Source organism: Betta splendens, chromosome 3 (assembly GCF_900634795.4).
Source record: "Betta splendens chromosome 3, fBetSpl5.4, whole genome shotgun sequence".
Taxonomy (NCBI): Eukaryota; Metazoa; Chordata; class Actinopteri; order Anabantiformes; family Osphronemidae; genus Betta; species Betta splendens.
This window is the reverse complement of record NC_040883.2, coordinates 9,477,398-9,497,571: the sequence shown is the minus strand read 5'-3', so window position 1 is coordinate 9,497,571 and position 20,174 is coordinate 9,477,398. Positions and strand designations below refer to the sequence as shown.

The 20,174-nt window shown below is 40.2% G+C and overlaps 2 protein-coding genes across 5 annotated transcripts in view; one reads left to right on the top strand and one right to left on the bottom strand.

Annotated features, from left to right (window-relative positions):
- Positions 1-1,284: 1,284 nt before the first annotated feature.
- txlng (taxilin gamma) lies at positions 1,285-15,141 on the bottom strand. 3 transcript variants are annotated; one of them, XM_029143440.3, is made up of 11 exons: positions 14,997-15,141; positions 12,824-12,938; positions 11,939-12,083; positions 11,523-11,614; positions 10,692-10,862; positions 10,299-10,493; positions 9,865-9,984; positions 3,069-3,143; positions 2,876-2,968; positions 2,695-2,790; positions 1,285-2,353 (listed from the first exon to the last, which is right to left on the bottom strand). In XM_029143440.3, the coding sequence occupies exons 2-11, from the start codon at positions 12,914-12,916 to the stop codon at positions 2,000-2,002; spliced, it is 1,434 nt and encodes a 477-aa protein (XP_028999273.1). In that variant the 5' UTR covers positions 12,917-12,938; positions 14,997-15,141; the 3' UTR covers positions 1,285-1,999. The 3 variants fall into 3 exon arrangements, with proteins under 3 accessions (XP_028999273.1, XP_028999274.1, XP_028999272.1); XM_029143441.3 differs by lacking the exon at positions 14,997-15,141 and adding an exon at positions 14,525-14,668; XM_029143439.3 differs by lacking the exon at positions 14,997-15,141 and adding an exon at positions 14,129-14,260.
- A 3,627-nt stretch (positions 15,142-18,768) lies between these two features.
- Positions 18,769-20,174, top strand: part of ccdc102a (coiled-coil domain containing 102A) — a 34,063-nt gene continuing 32,657 nt past the window's right edge. The window contains exon 1 of one of the 2 annotated variants that reach the window (XR_005897440.2): positions 18,769-18,964. The gene's annotated coding sequence lies outside the window, so the exon portion shown is untranslated. The remainder of the gene's footprint in view (positions 18,965-20,174) is intronic. The other variant, XM_029144468.3, reaches the window with a different exon arrangement.

Below are 20,174 nucleotides of genomic sequence, written 5' to 3'. Positions count from 1 at the left end.
TTCTCTCACAACCTAAAAATCAATCTGGGGCAACACCAAATAAAGAGGAAATGAAGGCAGAAAGGTTTTCCCTCAGCTCAGGGTCCTGAAGGAACATGTAAATGGGTGCCACCTTACTAAGTTCACAGTTTATTTATCAAAAAATTGAGGTATTTAGAAATGCTGAGAGGTCACAACCAGATTGGAAGGTATCTTATGAGTTGCAATGGAACAGACAGTTGGATATAGAAGCAACATCATTTGTCAGCACTACATTTTGACTCTCATCAACATTACTTTACAGTGACATCAACAACTGACAAATGATTCCAGAATTAGCCAGTGAGGTGTTTTTTTGACTTCAGAATTTATTAAACCAGAACTGTTCCCACTTCTATTTTATTTGATATTTTGATTTCATTACTCATAGCCTACTTTGGAGGCAATTTGGGGGGCATTTAATTTCAGCACAGCTCAGGAATTAGCACACATTAAGGTCCAGAATGAATGTCTTTTTTTGTGCTTTAGCACAAGAATGGTATAAAAACAGACAAGTGCGGAGGCAAAATTCAGGTATCAAAATTGATATTGTGCATGTCACATTATTCCAATGTATCTCTCTCCTTTGCCCTTCTCAAGCAATAATTGAGGTTCAATTGGCCATGGCATTACAGATAATGCTATAGTTGTTTTACTGTACACTATCTCCACAAGAAAGCAGACACACTGGACTGATCAGAGTGAAGTGTATAAAATCTGAAAGAAAATATTATACTTCAGGGAATTTATGCTCTCTGAAATGGTTTCACTAATACAACTATTCTATAAGAAGTGACTGCTGACAATAGATATCCTACATTTGCCCCAATTAACAGAGTTTACTCATTAGCAAACTGCAACTAGCTCCTATGACTATGCACCACAAAAGGAAATGAACATATTTTTATTCAAATTAATTATAAAAGCAACAATCACATTCGGGTTTCTTCCAGTAGAAAGTTATAAAACATAAAAACGCCCAAACCTGACATGACATACAAATGTGTTCTAATATAATTTATATATGTGTGAGTGGTTGATAATGATTCAGAACGTATCCCATAGTTCAATTCTAAATGACACATGGCTAAAACTAAAGTAAAAACTGATGAGGCCCTTTGAAAAGAATGTTGTCCATCTTCCTTTGTGAACCTGTACTATTAAGGGGCAAATTAACAACAAATAATATTAGGATTAGAATTAATAAAGAAGAGCCCATAAATTATTTTAGACTGAAAAATAAAAATAAATCTAGAATGAGTAGACTCAATTTCATGTCATAATCTTTATTTTCTATTTTATCAAAATATAAATCTTTTTGAATAGCAACAAAAGTAGAGTCTAAAACTAAATCAGGTTAACTCTAAATTGAAGGACAAAGGTTCAGTAAAAAATGGCAACATTTGTTGGTTTACATTCAGCTTCCTTACAAAAGCTCTCATTTACTGTTTTTAGCTACTCTTACCAAACTGACACAAAACAACCCTAAAAAGAAAACAGCCTTTCCACCTACAAAACTGGCTTTTACAGCATGAGCAGTTTTAAAGAAGTTCATACTTGATGGACTGTGTGCATCACTGCCAGTGCCATCCTCTGAACATTATACATGCTTTGCTAAACACGGAATGCTGCAAGAGTCCTATTGAGGTCTTTACCTCTTTGCATTAAGCATAATGCTTTTGCTATTTGACAGCACATCTTATGACTTAGTTCTGACAGACCATGAATAAACCCCAGGGCAGTATCACATGTTGTGAAATACCAAAATCAGCATCACTAGCCTAACACTCTGACAGGGTATGTGGGGTGAGAGTGGCAAAGCTGAGGCTGTTAGACTTCTGTATGAATTTAGAAATCTGATTTGACAAAAATTACTTTTTTTTTCCTTCGACAAAACAACACTTCACTATTCTGCTAATATGATTCACCCACTATCTCCCTGATGTCACACTCACTCCCACAGCAAAGGATTGACTCAATCCTACTGTGTGTTTGCGGTTTTTGCCGACTGACTTATCATCACAGTAGTAGTGTTTTTTTCAGCTGTGGCCAGTGAGGAGTCCAGTTCCGTCAGTCTGGGTGCTTGGTCAACATACTCTTTCTCCAGCTCATTACTCTGTCCTGAGCCCATCGCGTCATTATCTTCCCCCTGGCTAGCTGAAGGTATCTGTGGCTGGTCTTCAAGGGGTGCTGGGATGTCTTTGTTTCCCTGTCCCTGAAGAAGGCCGAGTTGGTAGTTAAGGTCATTTCTCTCCTTCTGCAGTGCTCTACACAACCTCTCCAGCAGCTCCAGTTTTCCTTGCAGGGCTTTGAAATGGCCATCACGCAGAGTCTTCTACAAAACAGCACCATGTTTCATGAGCAATTATTTGCACTGTGTCTATATTTGTCTAATGAAGATCCTTTGCGAGAAGCTCCACTCTAATACTGTATCAACTAAAATGGAGAACACTGGTTTTAAAGACTCCCACAAAGCAAGATCTCTACAAACTAAAGTATCACATTTACATTTTAGGATTCACAACCTAGTGGAGGCCATGAATTTTGAAACTTAAAAAGAACTTCAGTAGGGATATCATAACATAATTTCCAAAATATTCAATCAATTTTCTTTTCTTACTTTAAACAATTCAACTACCCACAGGAGAAAAGAAAGAAAAGGAATATTAAGGTCACCTCCTCAGCCATCTGCAGGAGAGCCTGGTTGTTACTCTCCCATTTAGTCCTCCACTGTGTTGTTTCCTTCTCTAGCTTCTTGATCTTCTTGGTCATCTAGATAAAAGATATAGACAGTTGAAAGCTACCTGGGAAAACAGTGAGACAGAGATCTGTCAGAGGTAGCAACACTGTTTCTCACTTTCTCCATTTCTTGTCTGAAAGTGGTGAAGACCTCATTGCTTTTGGCCAAAGTACTTTGAAACTCCTCAAACTTGTCCATGTACAAGGAGAGCTGAGGTATAAGAACAAAGAAGACGTGTTTGTTACAAAAGTTTTAGCTGACCAGCCGTAAAGCCGCTACATAAAATATAATTTACTGTGCAAATAGCCACCTGCTGTTTGAGCTGTGTTTCTTGCTCCTTCATCAGTTCACACTTTCGTCTGGACTCCGTAGCATCCTTCAGCAGCTGGAGTATTAAAGTAAACAAGACTCAATGCTTGTTTTGTGGTTTTATACATTTATAACGTGTGTGGTAAATTCTGTTCCTCCTATGGAGTTATTTCTGTCCATTGCAACAAATGTCAAGTTGACCGTGGTGTCAGGTTGGCCACTAAAACAAATAAACTGCTGCAGCTGAGTAAACATGGACTTTCGATGGACACGTAGGCACTCGCTGGTTGCATAAACAACACAGCTTTAAAAAGTGGGCATTGGGAGATGTTTCTTAGAGTGCTTCGCAGAGGGTCTGCTGCAGTCATCCAGCTGACCTTTTCCGACCTCTCAGTTTGTTCTGCAGACGAACCTCCAGGTGAATTCGGCCACCACCTCTCTCATGATTATTCTGTGATTGTACTATTTCATTCTATGTAATAAATTCATGTGTTAATTTGAGCATAAAAGTTGAGTCTGTGTGAACTCTCTAACAATGTCGGAACATCAAAATACACGACAGAATGGCGTCACGAACACAGGCGTGAGGAGCCTTGTCCAGAACCAACATTTGTCCGGACTGGCCCGGACGCACGACCGTCGTCATCAGTGAAGGTAAATAGCGCTTAAAGCTTTTACGTGACGATTCTCTGTGTTCGGGACAGTGTGAGCAGATGTTGGTAAGATTAGAGAAATCTGATCATTAAATTCTGATTTGGCTGCTCCTAGTAAAGTATCTGTGTGGGAGAGACAAAGAGAGGCGGTGGAGAATTTACCTGTGCTTACTTATACTGCTGTAAATAGCTGCTTTGCATAACCAACTGCTGTGTGTGTATGTGCTATCTTGCGCTTGGGGAAAAAATGACATGGCCTATTGACCTCTAGAAGTTACGTAGGTTAACTTGAGGCAGGCGACGTTTGAAAAATCTAAAGTACGGGCGTTGTAGTCTGCATTCGGATAAAATAAATTTAAGGCTGTGTAAGTTCTGTGTCGACGCTGGAAAATTTGGTCCAGGTATTGAGCGGGGTCACTGAACCATACCTCGTTGAGCGGCTGTTAAATTAAAGGGGAAGACGTACGGTACCGGCGTCGGTAGACAGTGCGGCCTCAGTGCAACGGGTTGTGAAATTCGGTAAATTTGACCTGCTCGATAGAATCGAAATTTATTAGGCACTGTAGGCTTGTGTAATGTATTGGGAATCTACATTAAGCTTGGAACGGATCAATCCAAGTGTAGAGCTTCCCAAGGTTTGTGAGGCCTGGTAACATAGGGATAACCGGTAAAAGCGCTTTTTGTTTATTGTGTGTTGAACTGCAGTGTGTCGATGTGTCAGTATTGCGCAAGTATAGTTAAGTTGGGGTGAGTATATGTTTAGTATATGTTAATGCATTTAAGGATAGTGTGATAAGTGCTAAGTTGTTGCGGTGTAATAATAATTAACAGGTGTCGAGGTAATAACATTTGAGTCTGTGTCTGTAAAAAAAAAAAACCTTGAGTGTGTGTTAATAATTGACAGTGTGCGTTCCCTTTTGGTCCTTTGGAGCAGAGAGTGTGTGTGTAACGGGGAGATAAAGCCTCGCTGTTCAGTGTCTGTGTGTGTGTTTGTTTGTTTTTGAACAGTCTGGGAAGAGCCGTGGGGTGAGTGCTGTGTAGATTACACTTTCGAACGTTTTGATCATTCTATCATTTTTGATAATTCTAATATTTTTTTAGTGTCCTGTGTGGACATTGGGGTAATCATTGTTTGAAATAATCTGCATATTTTAGAACGATGTTTCCACACTGTGGTTGGGACTGGTCAAGCAGGTCACAGAGTGTGTGCAGATTGCGGCCTCCTGGTTTGGTTAAAAAAGAAAAAGGGGGGAGGAGTGAATTGGGACTCCAAATTGGGCCTGGAGACGTTAGTTTTGTTCCTCTTCGCGTGTTCACTTCTCATGTGTGTGCGTGTGAATGTGTGTGTGTGTGTGTGAATACTGCCCAGAGCAGGAAGTCAAATAAGTCAACTAAGTAGGATAAAACACCTATAATAAGTCCATTAACATTCATTCCTGGTCGGTCCATTTAAGTATGTCATATACTCTTTTCTCAGGAGATTCAGAAGTATTCGAAGAAATAGAATAAGCGGACGCATAAAGCTACGTCACCCTGGCCAACAGAGGGGACATTTGATCTGACGCAGTGGGTTAAGATCAAATCTGTGAAGTTAGGCCTTAAACGGGAACGAGAAAAGGCAGTGTTGCATTTTATTAGCTGTTTAAAAATGATGGGCAAAAAGACGGCTCAATGTTGTAATAATCAATCTAATCATATCACTATAATTAAGTCTCTTTCAGATGCGTCCCAGATGGATGCAGAAGAAACAAAACCTGGAAGGACAAAGAAGCCAGTTCACCCAGTAGCTGATCTAGAAGGGACAGACAGGGCAGTGGAGAGGGATGAGTTATTAGAACTGCCCGACGTTTATTTAAAAACTGAAAATTTCAATTGGAAATTCCTGCAGTGAAAGTGATCTGCGTGACAGAGCAGGTAGATCACTGTGGGCTGAGTCAGATGAGGAATCAGTGTGTGTGGGTGACGGACGGGTAAATGAGGTTTCTGATGGACTTCCTCTGCTGGTCAAAAGGGCAAAGTGTCAAAATCTGCCCTGGCCTTCAAGACCAGATCAGAAGGATCTAAATGACACTGTGGAACTGTGCAACATGTCAGTAGAACAAATAACTGACCATGTGATTCATGCTGTTGAGCTGCGTCAGAAGCAGGCAAAGGAGGCAGTGAAAGAAGCAACACGCCTGCAGCAGCGAAAAGAGGGGGAGAAAAGAGAGACGAGGATGGTGTCTGCTCAACCAGCCAGCGTGCCTCAGACCCCACCTACACCACCAGGCATGGCCACACCTCAGGTGATGTACATTCTACCAGGAGGGTGGACAAGACGACCTCCTATGAGGAGAGGAGGGACTCCTCCAGGCCGAGGAGCAAGACGAGGATGCTGTGGAAAAACTGTGAACTGCTTCCAGTGTGGGAGGTATGGACATGTGCAAAGCCAGTGATGGAACAAGAGTCCACCTGGACGGCCAAGGAAGGCTGAGGCTCAAGCAGGGCCACTGAGACAGTGCAGGCTGTCAGATATGAACTGTGTCAATGGATGTTATCAAAAGCCAAAAAGCCAGAGGCCTCTGAATCTGTGTTCTCACCTTGCTGCACACTTTAGTACTTTGAGACTCAGACAAATATCTAAATTTTTAAAAACAAAATAAATAAGTCGAATTGGTGAAAATAACTCAGTCCTTAAAGCTGCCAAAAGCTTAAAATAAATAAATGAATAAAATAAAATAAAATATTTCAATTTTACAAGGAAAGGGAGAGGTACAGTATGGAGAATATTTCAAAATAAAGTTCAACTTTATTTCAAAATAAAGTTCCCAATTCACTCACTCTACTGTTGAAATGCTTCACCTGATGCTCAGTGGTTGACTGTGTTTTATCCTCCAAGAGGTTTGGCTGTATGTGGGTTTATATGAACTTTCTTTAGTAAGTTAAAATATTTTAGTTGTAGTTTTTATCCACAGTTGTTACAGTATGGTGTCATTAGAGACTCAGATAGTCACGGGGGAAATTACAATTAGATGCAGTAGTGATTGTGGGGTTGTTTGTGTTTCTAGGTTTATTGCTTTGTGCAACAGGTTCAACAGGTTGTGTTATGTCTAATGTGTCATCTCTGATAGGTTGTGAGAATGCAGCTTATTTAGTCTGTATGTTAATTTCGTCATAGAGTCACTTAGTGCATGCATTTACAGCACTTCCTGAATTAAATAAGTTTTATCGCAGTGATTCTGTGTTCTTCATCAGGTTAGTCACTAAAGCTCAATCCTTCTTGTTTAGCTGTCAGCTGACATCGAGGGTGTAACCTTGAAGTTTAGATGCTGTATAAGTTTCTTAATTTCACTTAGTTTATTAAGTCCCAGTAAGGATAGATAAGTAAGGGTAAGAAATGATTTTTAGGGGTTGTACTAATGTGCCCATCTTAAGTTAGCGATTCGATTGTCCTCACTTTCTAAATTAGTAATTTGTATAATCACTTGGATGCAGTATGTGTGTATGGGAAGTATGAAAATGAAAATGAATGACAGGAGACTTGTATGTGTGGCGTCTGCTGTGGGACTATTCTTCTATTCTGTTTCTGTTGTGTCTCATCCCAAGTTGGCGAACTTATTCGAAGGAGGCCTGTTGGTTCAAAAGTTGGGGTTCAGTCGGTTCAAATGTTAACTTGGAGTGTAAATAGCTTGAGAATAGGATGATCTCAGCAGGATTCCTAGTGGAGTGAGAGAAAAAGAGATGGTAGCATGGTACAGTATGTGAGGGAGGAAAGGAGGTCAAGGAGTGAAGGAAAGGGAAAGTGTAAATGTTGACAATAGAGAGAGGAAATAGTGCTGTGAACCTTGCATTTCAGGATGTAGCTTGTAAAAAAAAATATGCAGAACGCATAAAACTAACATTGCATGAAGCTTTGCTTGACAGAATAGTGTTTAATGCATCAACCAGTGACCTACGTTTTTATGTAAAACAGATAATTAACAAACGCAGGAGTGCTGTGTTGTTCCATTGCAGGAAAGAAGAGGTCAAAGAAGATGAAACTCCGGATCACTGATGGGCCCTGAGTGACACTGCTAACTCATTTAGCAGAACAAGGTCACAGGCTAGCCTTTCTAAATTATAGTTCTCATAGAGCAAGAGGGCTCTCTCTTAGCTCACGTGCACGATAAAAACCCTGAGCTCACGACAGTGACATGACTGACTGATATATGCTCTACGGACTGACCATGACACATGTCAATAATGTTTATTGTTGTTGATTTTATATAATGAGGGTTTAACCATTTTCATTCTGCATCTCAGTGTGTTGTTGTACACAGGAAGCTCACATTAACATCTTCAACCCTTCTCTTTAGGCGGAGCAGCAGTGGAGAAACTGTGTCAGCATAAACACCTCGCTTAAACTGATTTTCTTGCCTAACCGAACCGATTTCTCTCCTACCCCTAACCTCTGTCCACAGGTTACTTCAGTATCAGAAGAGGGTCTTCTATTCTGCAGAAAGAACTGAGAGGTCACTCAGGGCCTTCTGACCTGCTACAAATTGGTTATTTTATATTCTCGCATTTTCTGATTTCTACACGACGGCCTGGGACAAAAAGTAAGCCATATGTTCTATTCACTCTAACCCTAGCTCTGTAGGATGGTTTATGCTGCACTATGGTGCAGAGCTTTCTGCCTCTCAGCTATCAGCTCTCAGGTCAAGCTGGAGCACCAGTCTGAGGGGGACAGAGGATGACGCAGCAGAGGAGTGCTGAAGCCCTGGACAGTCTGGAAGTGAGTGACTTGGTGTGAGGGCCACAAGTGAGCTGGGCCAACTGGGTCGGCTAGCAGAGAGGCTAGGCATCAGATGGGCTTCCCAGGACAACGCAGAGGGTGCAGTGCCACAACTTCCAGAACAACCATGATGGAAGGAGCCACTGGAGCCGAAGGAGCCGATGGAGAGTCCAATTAAACCAATTCCAGCTAGACCAAGACTTCTCACCCACCTAATATTGTGGGGCTGCGCGGACCAACACATCTATAGGAGGCGGAACGACGTGGCAGCACAGACCTTCAAGACTGACTGTTGCTGCGTGTGAGGATCACCTGTTGGAGCTGAAAGAAGAGCCTAGGCAAAAAGAGACGTCCTAGGCAGAGGACGAGCTGGAGCTGAAGTTGAAACCTGGGGATCCGGTTTTAGGAGAACGTGGGACCATGCCCGACAAGAAGGTCCCAACATGTTGGTCAAGACGACCTCAAGAGAAGTTCAAGTTAAAGGCTCTCCCACCTGGTATCATCTGAACCACTGTGTTAAAGTATCAGAGGGGGAAATGGGGAACCCTAAGATTGATGTTTAGTAAAAATGGTCCAAGTGTGTTTGTAAACTTGTCAGTAATTTGTTTTTGTGTTTATTTTTAGAGGCAGGTACCGGATTCACCTGTGAAATGTTCGGAGGTCATCAAGCTGGCTGCCCTGAAAAGTCCTGTATTAGCAGTAGGATAAATTTGGCTATTTTAAGTGATTTATGTGTCCACATTGCTAAGGTTAAACGACACTTAAAATGGGTTGGGACCTTGCTAGTGCTTATCACTGGTTTAAGGCAGTAAAGTAAATTGGGCTTAGCTTTAATGGACATTTGTCTGTCCATTGAGGGGGAAAGTTTGTGGTAAATTCTGTTCCTCCTATGGAGTTATTTCTGTCCATTGCAACAAATGTCAAGTTGACCGTGGTGTCAGGTTGGCCACTAAAACAAATAAACTGCTGCAGCTGAGTAAACATGGACTTTCGATGGACACGTAGGCACTCGCTGGTTGCATAAACAACACAGCTTTAAAAAGTGGGCATTGGGAGATGTTTCTTAGAGTGCTTCGCAGAGGGTCTGCTGCAGTCATCCAGCTGACCTTTTCCGACCTCTCAGTTTGTTCTGCAGACGAACCTCCAGGTGAATTCGGCCACCACCTCTCTCATGATTATTCTGTGATTGTACTATTTCATTCTATGTAATAAATTCATGTGTTAATTTGAGCATAAAAGTTGAGTCTGTGTGAACTCTCTAACAATGTCGGAACATCAAAATACACGACACGTGCAAAGCAACTCATATCTAATTAACCAAAACAAAATTATTGTCTAATCAATTCCTTATCACAATATACATTAGCTGCTGTCCCAGTACTTGTACTTACAAAGTTTCTCTCTCTCTGTTGCTTCTCCTCCACCTCCTTCATCATCTCTGTGATTCTTTGCAGCTTGGCGTCCATCAGCTGCTGCTGCAGCTCCTTATGTTTAAACACTTTATCTATATGCTGCAACAAGAACAAACATCACAATTTATGTGCTCCGATTTAAGCATCTGTAATCAGAATTGTTGTTTTGTTACATTTGGTTACTAACACCATCATTTATTAACAGAGCTATATCAAATCCAATATTCTTTTCAGTTTTGGTCAACAGACTCTCAGCTTTAGTCAGTTCTTTATATTCTGCAGTCTGATTTCCAACAGAAGCCAAACTCCCTTGGTATGAATTTCTTCAGTGATCACAATGTTTACAGAAATGTATCTTTTCCTTTTGGACCTTTTCTTAGCCAAGTGTTTGAATTAGCATTTTGCTATGTTACCTCCTCTCTGAGCTCATACTGCTCAATTAGCTTTTTCAGCTTATCAGCAAGTTCGATGTTCTCCTCCCTTAGCTTGGTGTTGTGAGAGCTATGCTGCTCCATCTGCATTTCAATATCACTCAAAGTCATTTGAAAGTGCAGCATGGCTTCCTTTCTCTGCTCCTCATACTCCCTTGACCGCTGGGCATTTTCTTCCTGTTAGATAACAAGTGTGGAAATGGGGAAAAAGCAAAAAGCCGTTTAAGAAAAATAAAGACAAATGTGCAAAAATAAAGTTAATATTAGTGCTCCTAAAGCTAAAGCAAAAGGTCAAATGAAACTTACAATGACAAGGAGCATCAATCTTACTGCACTAAACTACCAGCGTTCTAAGATGCATGTTAAATGTGGTACCTTTAGTGTTTTGTTGTGTCTCTGCAGTTCCCTACAGAGGCTTTCCAACTTGCTGCGGGCCAGAATGGCCTTGCTGTGCTCTCCCTGCAGGTGGATCCTCTCCTTCACTATCTGAGACTGCTTCTTCTGAAGGGCTTTCAGGCGCTTCTGCATACAGCGACTCTCTTCCAACTTAAGACACAAAGTCGACAAGCCAAGAGTGAAGACGACCGCTGTTTTTATGTTTATCTTGTTGTAAGTGGACCTAACATTTGCCTTTGTGCACATGTCTTATGATAAAATATTAGGTACACTTTGCAAGCCTGCTCTGGTCCTGTACAGGCATGCCTTAAAAATGCCAAGACCTTAAACACCTCTGTGTTGTACAGGAATGTTACAGTGTATAGAGAATACAGTGTAACTATATAAAATGTCTTATTCTAGGTCATTTTAAAAGATTTTGTCATTTAATGCTGTAAAGTGTGTAATGTTAATTAAAAAGTGCTTACTTAAAACTGTTCCACAACAAATCCTCAAAATTCAAAAACAAAACATAATTTCTGGACTATAAGCCACTAGTGTTTTCATGCGCTCTGAATCCAGTGGCTTACACTGTAATAATTTATTTAAAAATAGCTAATAGCTAATTTATAGATTTTTATGGGCTAAAAATCACAATCACTTTACACCGTTCAGATCCAACAGTTTAAATACGGTATATTAGTGAGAATAATTTTCTTATCAACCTAGTTTGGCATGCTTGGCCTATCATTTTTGCCATTATTACCGGATTTATTATTAAAATATATGTTGTGTCAGAATCATGAAGTACAACTTTGAATGTCAGCATACCAGATCTGCATATTTCTTGCACAATGCAGCCAGTTTCTCTTCAGGAGTTGCTAGGGAGTTCAGGGCCTGCATTAAAAGAGTAACTTCCTTCCCTGGAACAAATGTCACAGCAGAAAAAGGAAAACTGATGATGCAGTTATGTACTCAACTACAAAAGCAGCAAACAACTTTTGTGGTCAGATGTGAAAGTATTGGCAGGTACCACTTTATAAATATGATGTAACTTCTGATGTCTGTATGAAAAAAATCAATATGAAGTCACAATCTTCTTCCAAAATGTGGTTCATTGTTTAAACTGATAAAAAAGGGTAAATTTAATGTCCTTAGTAAAAGATGTAATATTGTGTAAATTCAGAACATTATGTTGATAAATACAGTCAAGTAATGTTATGAATTTAACAGGTAGTGTTCCCCACCGAAAGCCTTGTCCTCCCCGGGCTTGGAGTCTCCTCCAGGGTCAAGCTCTATCTCTCCCAAATGGCTGGGGCTGTCCTCTCTGCCTGGAGTTTCTCCCCTCTCCTCGGCACAGCACAATCCTAAACCAAACTCTGCATCTTCTTCCTGTAAACACACACACACATTACCACAAAGCAGCTTATATGTGTAACTGTCCAGCACTTTCAACCAGGTATATCAGATACAACAGAATTACAGGTTTAGTACCTCAAATGCACGAATAAACATAGCATTTTATCATTCAAAATATTAAACCTCCCGTATAAACAAAGTTGCACACTTGTATGGGGTGGGGCGGTGGGTGTTGTTAGTAAGTACAAATTTGATATGTAAATAATACTGACTTTACCTAATATTTTACTACCTAGCTAACTTATTTTGCTATTTATAAAAAAATATTGTGACAGCAACAGATACATACAATTCCTTTAAAAAGGTCCCTTATTAGTGGGAGAGCTGAACAGCTCATTCTACACTACATTCTATACTACAAACTAACTCTAAGGTGCATGTAGATACACACCAAGTACGTTAAAAGTGCATTAGTCGTTAGTTCGCTAATTAGTCAGAAAAGCGTATTAAAGGATCTTTAACAAAACCACATATATAATTCCATCATTAAATGAAAATATTTCAAAACAAATGCAATCAGGGAGTTTATTCAAACATGAAAGCCATTTCTCGATGTCTAATGAAATATTAAACATAATTCAACAATGTTTTTTGGCTGTGTTCTAACATTGTCTGTAGCTTTATATTACTTAAAAGATACAACAAAAACAACAATAATAATAGTATGACAAATGAAGGATCAAAATACCACACTTAATTTTACAAGCGTTTACCTGAGTTGGACTGACGAGGTCTGGTGGGGAGTCACTACCCCCCACTATTCTTCTGGACTCCACATCAACCTCACAAACCACTGTCGTCTCCATTAGCTCTTATCACAAGCTAGAACTTGACGAGAAAGAGAACTCTTAGAAAACAACAATTATATATAATTGTTATAAAAAATAGCCAGGCTCAGCTACGTACCAACCACGCTATGAACTGGCAGAAGCAAGGTAATGCTAACTAACGAAAGTTATTAACAAGCTAGCTCACCTTGCGGGCTAATTGGTAGAATATGGAGCTAAAAAAATAACCTAGGATGTGTTTTTACGTAGTAATGTCCCCTATCTTACAATAGTGCCAAACGCTGATATTGTTGTGTCGCTGTAGTTATTATGAAGTGTATAAAGATCGCTAACGACTGGCGCTAGAACCAGTGCTAGACTGGTTAACTTCACTGCAGTTTCCTGTCTACCGGACCAAAAAAACGCATCGAAAGCGAAGTTAAACCGCGCTGTTGGCTCTAGGCTGTGTGTTGTTCCCTGAATTTTAGGACTTCAGTTCGTCTTTGATGATACAAAATGTTCAATCCACAATATATGGATATGTATCGTCTGTGTAACATTAAACAACGCGAGTAATCATACTTCTGATTATTCCTGCTCATCTGTGCCAATATTACCATTTGCTGTCGTTGACAACTTTAAAGAAGTTGGACAAAGTACACACATGCGCACATTTTGAATATATTACGTAGGCCGAATGAAGAGACACCCCTTTCTACACAAACAGAATATGTTAAAACGTAGTACTGATATTCAGATTGTGCCCATCAACAAGATGAACTGTAACCATTCGAGATGTAAAACAAGTCCGGTGTGACGCTTTATCGGCAAAGCTCGTGTTAGCTAGTTACTAAACTCACATTTCATGATTTACCTTATCTTTGTTAATAACTTGTTAGCGTTAACTCTATAACTACATCTAGTCACATATGTCAGTTGTTACCTTGCGTAAAATGTATTTGTAAATTAAGACCACTTAACAAGGGAGGCGAAATGCATACATCTACTGTAAGCTAAAATTGCTACTATTAGCACGGCTAATCCTGTGCTAACAGCTATGCGATGACTAGCCCCGATGGCTAACCGTATTCATTAACTTTACTTCGTCAAACACAAGGTGTTCCAGTAAGTGCCAAATATTTGCAGTCAGCTTAATAATGGCAGAATATCTGTTGTGTTGTGTTATATAAACCCACCGTGCTATAACAGTAACAGAGGAAAATACATAGTTGAAATAACTAGAACGTTTACCTGTATGTTTTCACTGTAGATAGAAGCAGGATACAGTTAGCAAGTTAGGTGCAACCGGCACTAGAACAACATCCGTTTAAATTATTTCACAATATAAGCTCAAGTATGACATTTCCCGAGAGATTTAAATGTAAAAGGCAAATGTACGATTTGTGAAATAGTGACAAGCCTATTCGCGTTTTTCTGATAATGTTTTTTTCCTGGAATTAGTAGGTAAACAGAAAGATTAGCTCCATCTCAGACGTCTGCGTTTCTAATTAGATTTTATTGGTATAGTAGTATCTCACGCCCAGGTATCATTTTGATATATTGGGCATTATTTTCAATAATACAGTAAATAGGAGAATTAGGAAATTAAATTTCTAATTCTAATTTCATAAATGGAACAATTTTTACCCTTTTTACCCCGGCGCCCATGGTTGCAACTTCCTGGCAAAATAAGACGTTTCAGTGCGCATCGTTTGAGTCCAAACTCCGGTGCAAAATAAAACAAAACGCAGAGCAGGAAGAGATAACACAAGCAAAAAGACACGGACAAACTAGCACATAAAAAACTCAGCTGTGCTAACTAGCCTTAAAAAACAAAACTAAACAAATTATGGGTTGACTGGGTTCTGGTATGGATGGTGTGTTTTGTTACGAACTCCCCCTGTCGGAAGCGACTGATGCAGGAAACAATTAACTACACTAAACTACGGAAGAACGAACTTTCTGTCTTTTACGAAAAACATGACTACTAAACATAAAACAGAAGAGACACTGACTCAGGACAACTAAACAGCAGCACTGTACTCTGCAACTGAACATGCTCCGTTGATAAACGGCAAACCAAACCTTAACATGGAATTGACCAGAACAAGGTACAAACCTCGAAGAACAGGACATCAAAGGAAAAAAACTCCACTTCATTAAAAACTCCTCCATAAACACTCTGTAACAGTTGGCACAGCTTCCAAACTTACGACCAGGCACAAACAAGCAAAGGATCCACAAAAAGGCAATACTACTCAATACTACTCACCACAGGTGCAGAACATCAACCAATTACATTTATGACAAAAACAGGAACTGAGGAACAAGTGGGACGTAGAGCAAACCAAACAACACTACCTCAGACGGCGCAAAGGCCAATTGCCACAGTGCAGATCTTTAAAATTTTTACAATCCCTGCCAGGGATGCCTAAATTGCAAAGACAGAAGCACCTAATGGAGGAATTGTAATAATTTATCCCTCTCTAGTGCAGGGTTGTCAAACATATGGACCGTGGGCCGGATCTGGCCTGTCCAGGAATCAGGACAGGCGTGGCCTCCATTGGACCACCAGGAATCAAGGCAGGCATGGTCTCCTCCGGACCACCAGGATCAAGGGCTAGAGGGGTCCGCTTTACCAGGCCACCAGGGACAAGGGCTTCAGTGATCACTACCGGACCAATCAGGAACCAGGACTAGAGGGGGCCTGTCAACAATGCTGTAGCTGGAACCGTCTGAGAAACCGTGACTGTTGGTCACAGGAACATGAGCTGGAGCCTGGCATGGAGCTGGAGCTGAGACGTGGTTGAGAAACTGGGGCTGGGGTCTAAACATGAGCTGGAGTCCGCTATGGTGCGTCGAAGCACGATCTGGAGGCTGATAAAAGCTGGAGCGGTAGCTTGGACAGGAATCAGACGAGACACGAACTGGAGTTGGAGGAACCGGAGACCAATGACAGACTTGACCGGAGGAAAGACGTGAAGCAGACATTAGAGATGTGAACTGGAAACAGCTTGGCAGGCGCGAAATGCAGACGGAGCTCAGATGGGTCGGGGCTGACTGGGTCCAAGTCTTGGCCAGATTGTTCTGTCACAGAATGCAGGGAAGGCAGGAGCCAAATGCACAGCACGAGGCAGCAGTCAGTTTTGTGGTTTTAATGAAAACACGTTATCAAAGGCAGAGGTCGGTGCACAGGCGGGCAGTAATAAACAGTTCAGGCAGGGATGAGACAACCAGCAGTCAGGATCAGGCAAAGGTCGAGAGCACAGCCAACAGAAAAAAAAAACAAGATCTGAGTTCAAAAGCATTGGTTGGACTTACAAGATTCAAGATGGTGGAGAGTCGACACAGGAAACAAACTGACAAAAGGAATACCTTCTTTTGTGTTCAATGGTAGCTTGCATCCTCACTGTTTTACTACCGCCACCTGTCGATTTCTCTAACCCTCATTCTTTTCCCCAACCCAGTAACATTTAAAAACTGAAACAAGGCTTCCACCCCTCTCCCTGATCCTCCAACTTCCAGCACACTTCTCAAACACACATCTTTTATTCCTGCTTCCCTCATACTCCTCACCATTCCTTCCCTTTCCCTCCTGTATTTGTCACACTCCTTATTAACGTGCTCTATGGATTCCAGCGGCTGCTGGGCAGAAACTTTACTCGTCTCCACCCTCCTTGAGAGGATGGTTTAGACTTTGTGTTGTTTCCCCTAGGTTATGGACTGCGTTTTGCTCCATCATTATATGGACTTACCTCATGGACCTCTTGCTGTGTTTTTGCTTTGCCCCCCCCCACCCCCTCGCCCTAGAGTTGTGTTCGCTTATTGTTTACTGTCATTTCCTGTTTTATTTTACGTTTAGTTCCTGCTTGACATTTCCGGTCACATGATTCACCAGCTGTAATCAATCAGTCATTCTCTCTGCTTCTGTACTGTATATAGTCTCTAGTACTCACCTTGGTTCTCTGTCACATTTCCATAGCACTTCCAGCAGTTTATCGCCCAGCCCGTGTATAACCGTGTTTCCACTCTTGCTATTTGCATCCAGTTTTTGCCTGTTCCTGTCTGTACCCTTGTCTGTGCCACGGATTCATGATTTGTGACCTTTGCTTGCTTTGACAACGGTTTGCCTGGTGTTTGGAACTGTTGACAGTAAAGTCTGCCTCCTGAGCTGTGCTTTTGGTTTCTTCATCCCTGCCTAGCATCCCTGTTTAGGTTTACGTTTTTAGACTTCAGACAGACAGACCACTGGTTTAATTTATATGGCCGATTTTCTTTTAAAGAAGCATGTGTGTTGCACGTGTAAAGCTTTTTGAAAAAGTTAATATAAAAACATATTTTGAAAAACATTTTGAGGCAAAGTTATTGCAAATTACCAATTTAAGTCACAATTTTACTGTGTGTAATGTAGTAAAGAGTAAGTTATAAAGTAACCACCACAGGTTTTACAAAACATAAAAATCTTTCTAGTGTAAACAGTATATACACTGTATTTAATTTAACAATAAAAATCTGAAACTATACATATTATGGAAAAGGTGTAAATATACATTGCTTAATTGCGAAATACTGGCCAGCATTTTATTGTTATATTGTTGTTTTATTGTTATGGTACAAAATAACAGTTTTTTTGCTGTATTTTCTAAAATGGTACCAAACTGTAAATTTCAGCTACATTAAAGCGCTGTTAATCTACAATTAAATAATGGCAACTGTGCTGCCTGTACTCTACTTTGTTAATACTTTACTACCTGTTTTAACAGGAAAAAGAGTGTAGGCTTGAGCCCCCAGTTAATGATGGTGGAGGAATTTATGCAACCTCATGAGAACTTGATCTTGTCTTATCTTATCTTATGAGATAAGATTTAAGATAAAAGAAAAGGAATGTTGTATCTACATATGTACATAAGTGGTTATCCAGTAAGTTATTGCACCACTAACTATTGCACCACAAAATAATAATTATTTATGTACACATGGTGAATCACTGTAGTGATATATTTTATGGTCTGATGGCTGTGGGGAGAAACAGCTGATGGCATCTTTCAGATAAAGAAAGGAAAAGAATAGTAGCATAAGGAAAATGTGGATGCAATTAGGAGAATTGATATAACCCCTTGACTTGAGGACCAGACTCTTGTCTACTGCTGTAACAAATGAACATCATACATTGTAGCTGCTGTGTAACCTGCTAACTTTTCAAATGATACAACAATGATACAAGAGCTATGTAATCACTGATTATCCTTTTACCACAGACATGGAAAGAAGTTCTCTCTACCTGTAGCACATTATGCAGAATGCAGAAAAAAAAATATAAAATAGAGGTGCTCTGTTGTTAACATGAAAGGTTAAATAGTAAAATATTTGATGTTTATATTTTAAACATCTTGATCATTTAAATCATATTTTAGGCATGATTTAAAAATAATATATTAATAAAATAATAAATACACACTCTTCTATTCTTTTTTGATTTCTCAGTTTTCCATTTATCAGTTTTTCATGGTTTATTAGACATTTGTCAGATTTGACCTTACTTTGTGTTTCAGAGAACTGGTTTAACATTTTAATGACTAAATAACTACTAACTAAAACTAATCTAACCTGAAATATTATATTCTTGACATCTCAATGCTGTCAGGATATTGAACATTCAAACTGTTTTGTTTTAGCAGTTTCTAATGTTTGCTGGAAATTCAGAGTATGTGAAGTAGGCTGTTCTTGCTCTCGACGCCCAATGCTTTGGTGATTTTAACTGGGCGTTCTATACTCATTTGACCAATAAGGACTCAGCTGGGTGTTGGACGAGCAATCCGATTGGCTCATGACGGTAAAGCGTTGTCATATTGAAAAGCGATTGGTCAGATGGGCGAAAGTTCCAGTCCTAGCGTCTGAGACCCTACCGTTCTGTTTTCTCGGCGAGGACGACGTTTACATCCTGATCAGAGGGAGTAACAGTGGGAAGAAAAAGCAAGCAGAGCCGAGATTTGTCTGGAAAAACGGGGAAACTTCAGCCGCTTAATCGGAATAAAGCCAAATATTCCAGGAGGCGATAATAGCAGTTTCGTCGCTGCCTCCTTCACGGTATGTTTCTCTCGTCTTTTGTTAATAAAGCGGTGGATAGAGACACTGGTGTCAAATGACACGAGAATCATGTTCGCCCCTTCTTTTCCATATAGGTTACAGCATTTTTGGTGTAGTAATTGCCCATAACAGGACAATAATGAGCTTCACACCGCTAGTTTTTTGTTTTATACGTGATGCAAGTCATATTACGAATTGTAAAATGAAGTATATGAAGTTCAGTATAGCCAAGCCATTATTTAAGTTTACATAATATGCTACAGACCTAACAACTATAATCATCATGTAACCCATCCAAACGCATCTTTGATGGTTGTCAGCATGCTGAAATGTGGTCTTCTTGTTTCGGCTGGTCGGTGCTGAGCTTCATGTTAAGTGTGTCAAGTTTTCAGGTGGGGTTGCCCTAGTTTGTGCCTCTAAGGTGTAAACTTTTTTGCATATACGAAAGACAATTTCTAAAATGCCTCTGTAGACCTGCTTAATATACCACACAGCTGATTTGAACAACTGTGTCATATTCATCTGAAATGTCAAACGTGTGACGCTGTGGCCCAATCCAACAAGTATGGATATTCACTTCGGTATTTTTACACAAGATATTTGTATAGTCTAGATTCTCAGCAAAAGTCCTGTTCAAGGGTTTTTTAAGTGACGTTAAAGACCTTACCCAACTATATAAATAATTCAACAAATCCTATATATATCCAAATACCAACAATAGTGTATAAAGGAAGAGACCTCCAGTGAAACCAGGCTCAGTGTAGGCAGCCATCTGCCTTGACCAGTTGGGGTGAGGGAATAGACAAGAATGACAGTTGACACAAGTGCAACAGTAATAGGCAGGCAGCTCTGATTCTGGTTATGTCTTTTGACAGTAAGTAGAGAGACAGACTGAGAGTGAGAAGGAAACTGTGAGAGAAAAGAACACACAAAGTTAATCACATGTAGTGATGGCCTGTAAGTGCATAGAAGTTTGTGAAAATAGAGGAGCTCGGTGCATGAAGCAGGCTAAAGCGATAGCAGCTTAAGTAAGTGACCCTCTAGCCATGTCTAACTATAAGCTTTAGCAAAAAGGAATACTTCAAGGAAAGTTTTAAGCTTAGTGTTAAAAGTAGAGACTCCTTCTTCTCAATCTTTAAAGCTCCGTACTATGGAAAAGTGGGCATTTTGCTCAGCTGCACCGAGGCTGTGGAAGGCTCTCCCAGAGCAC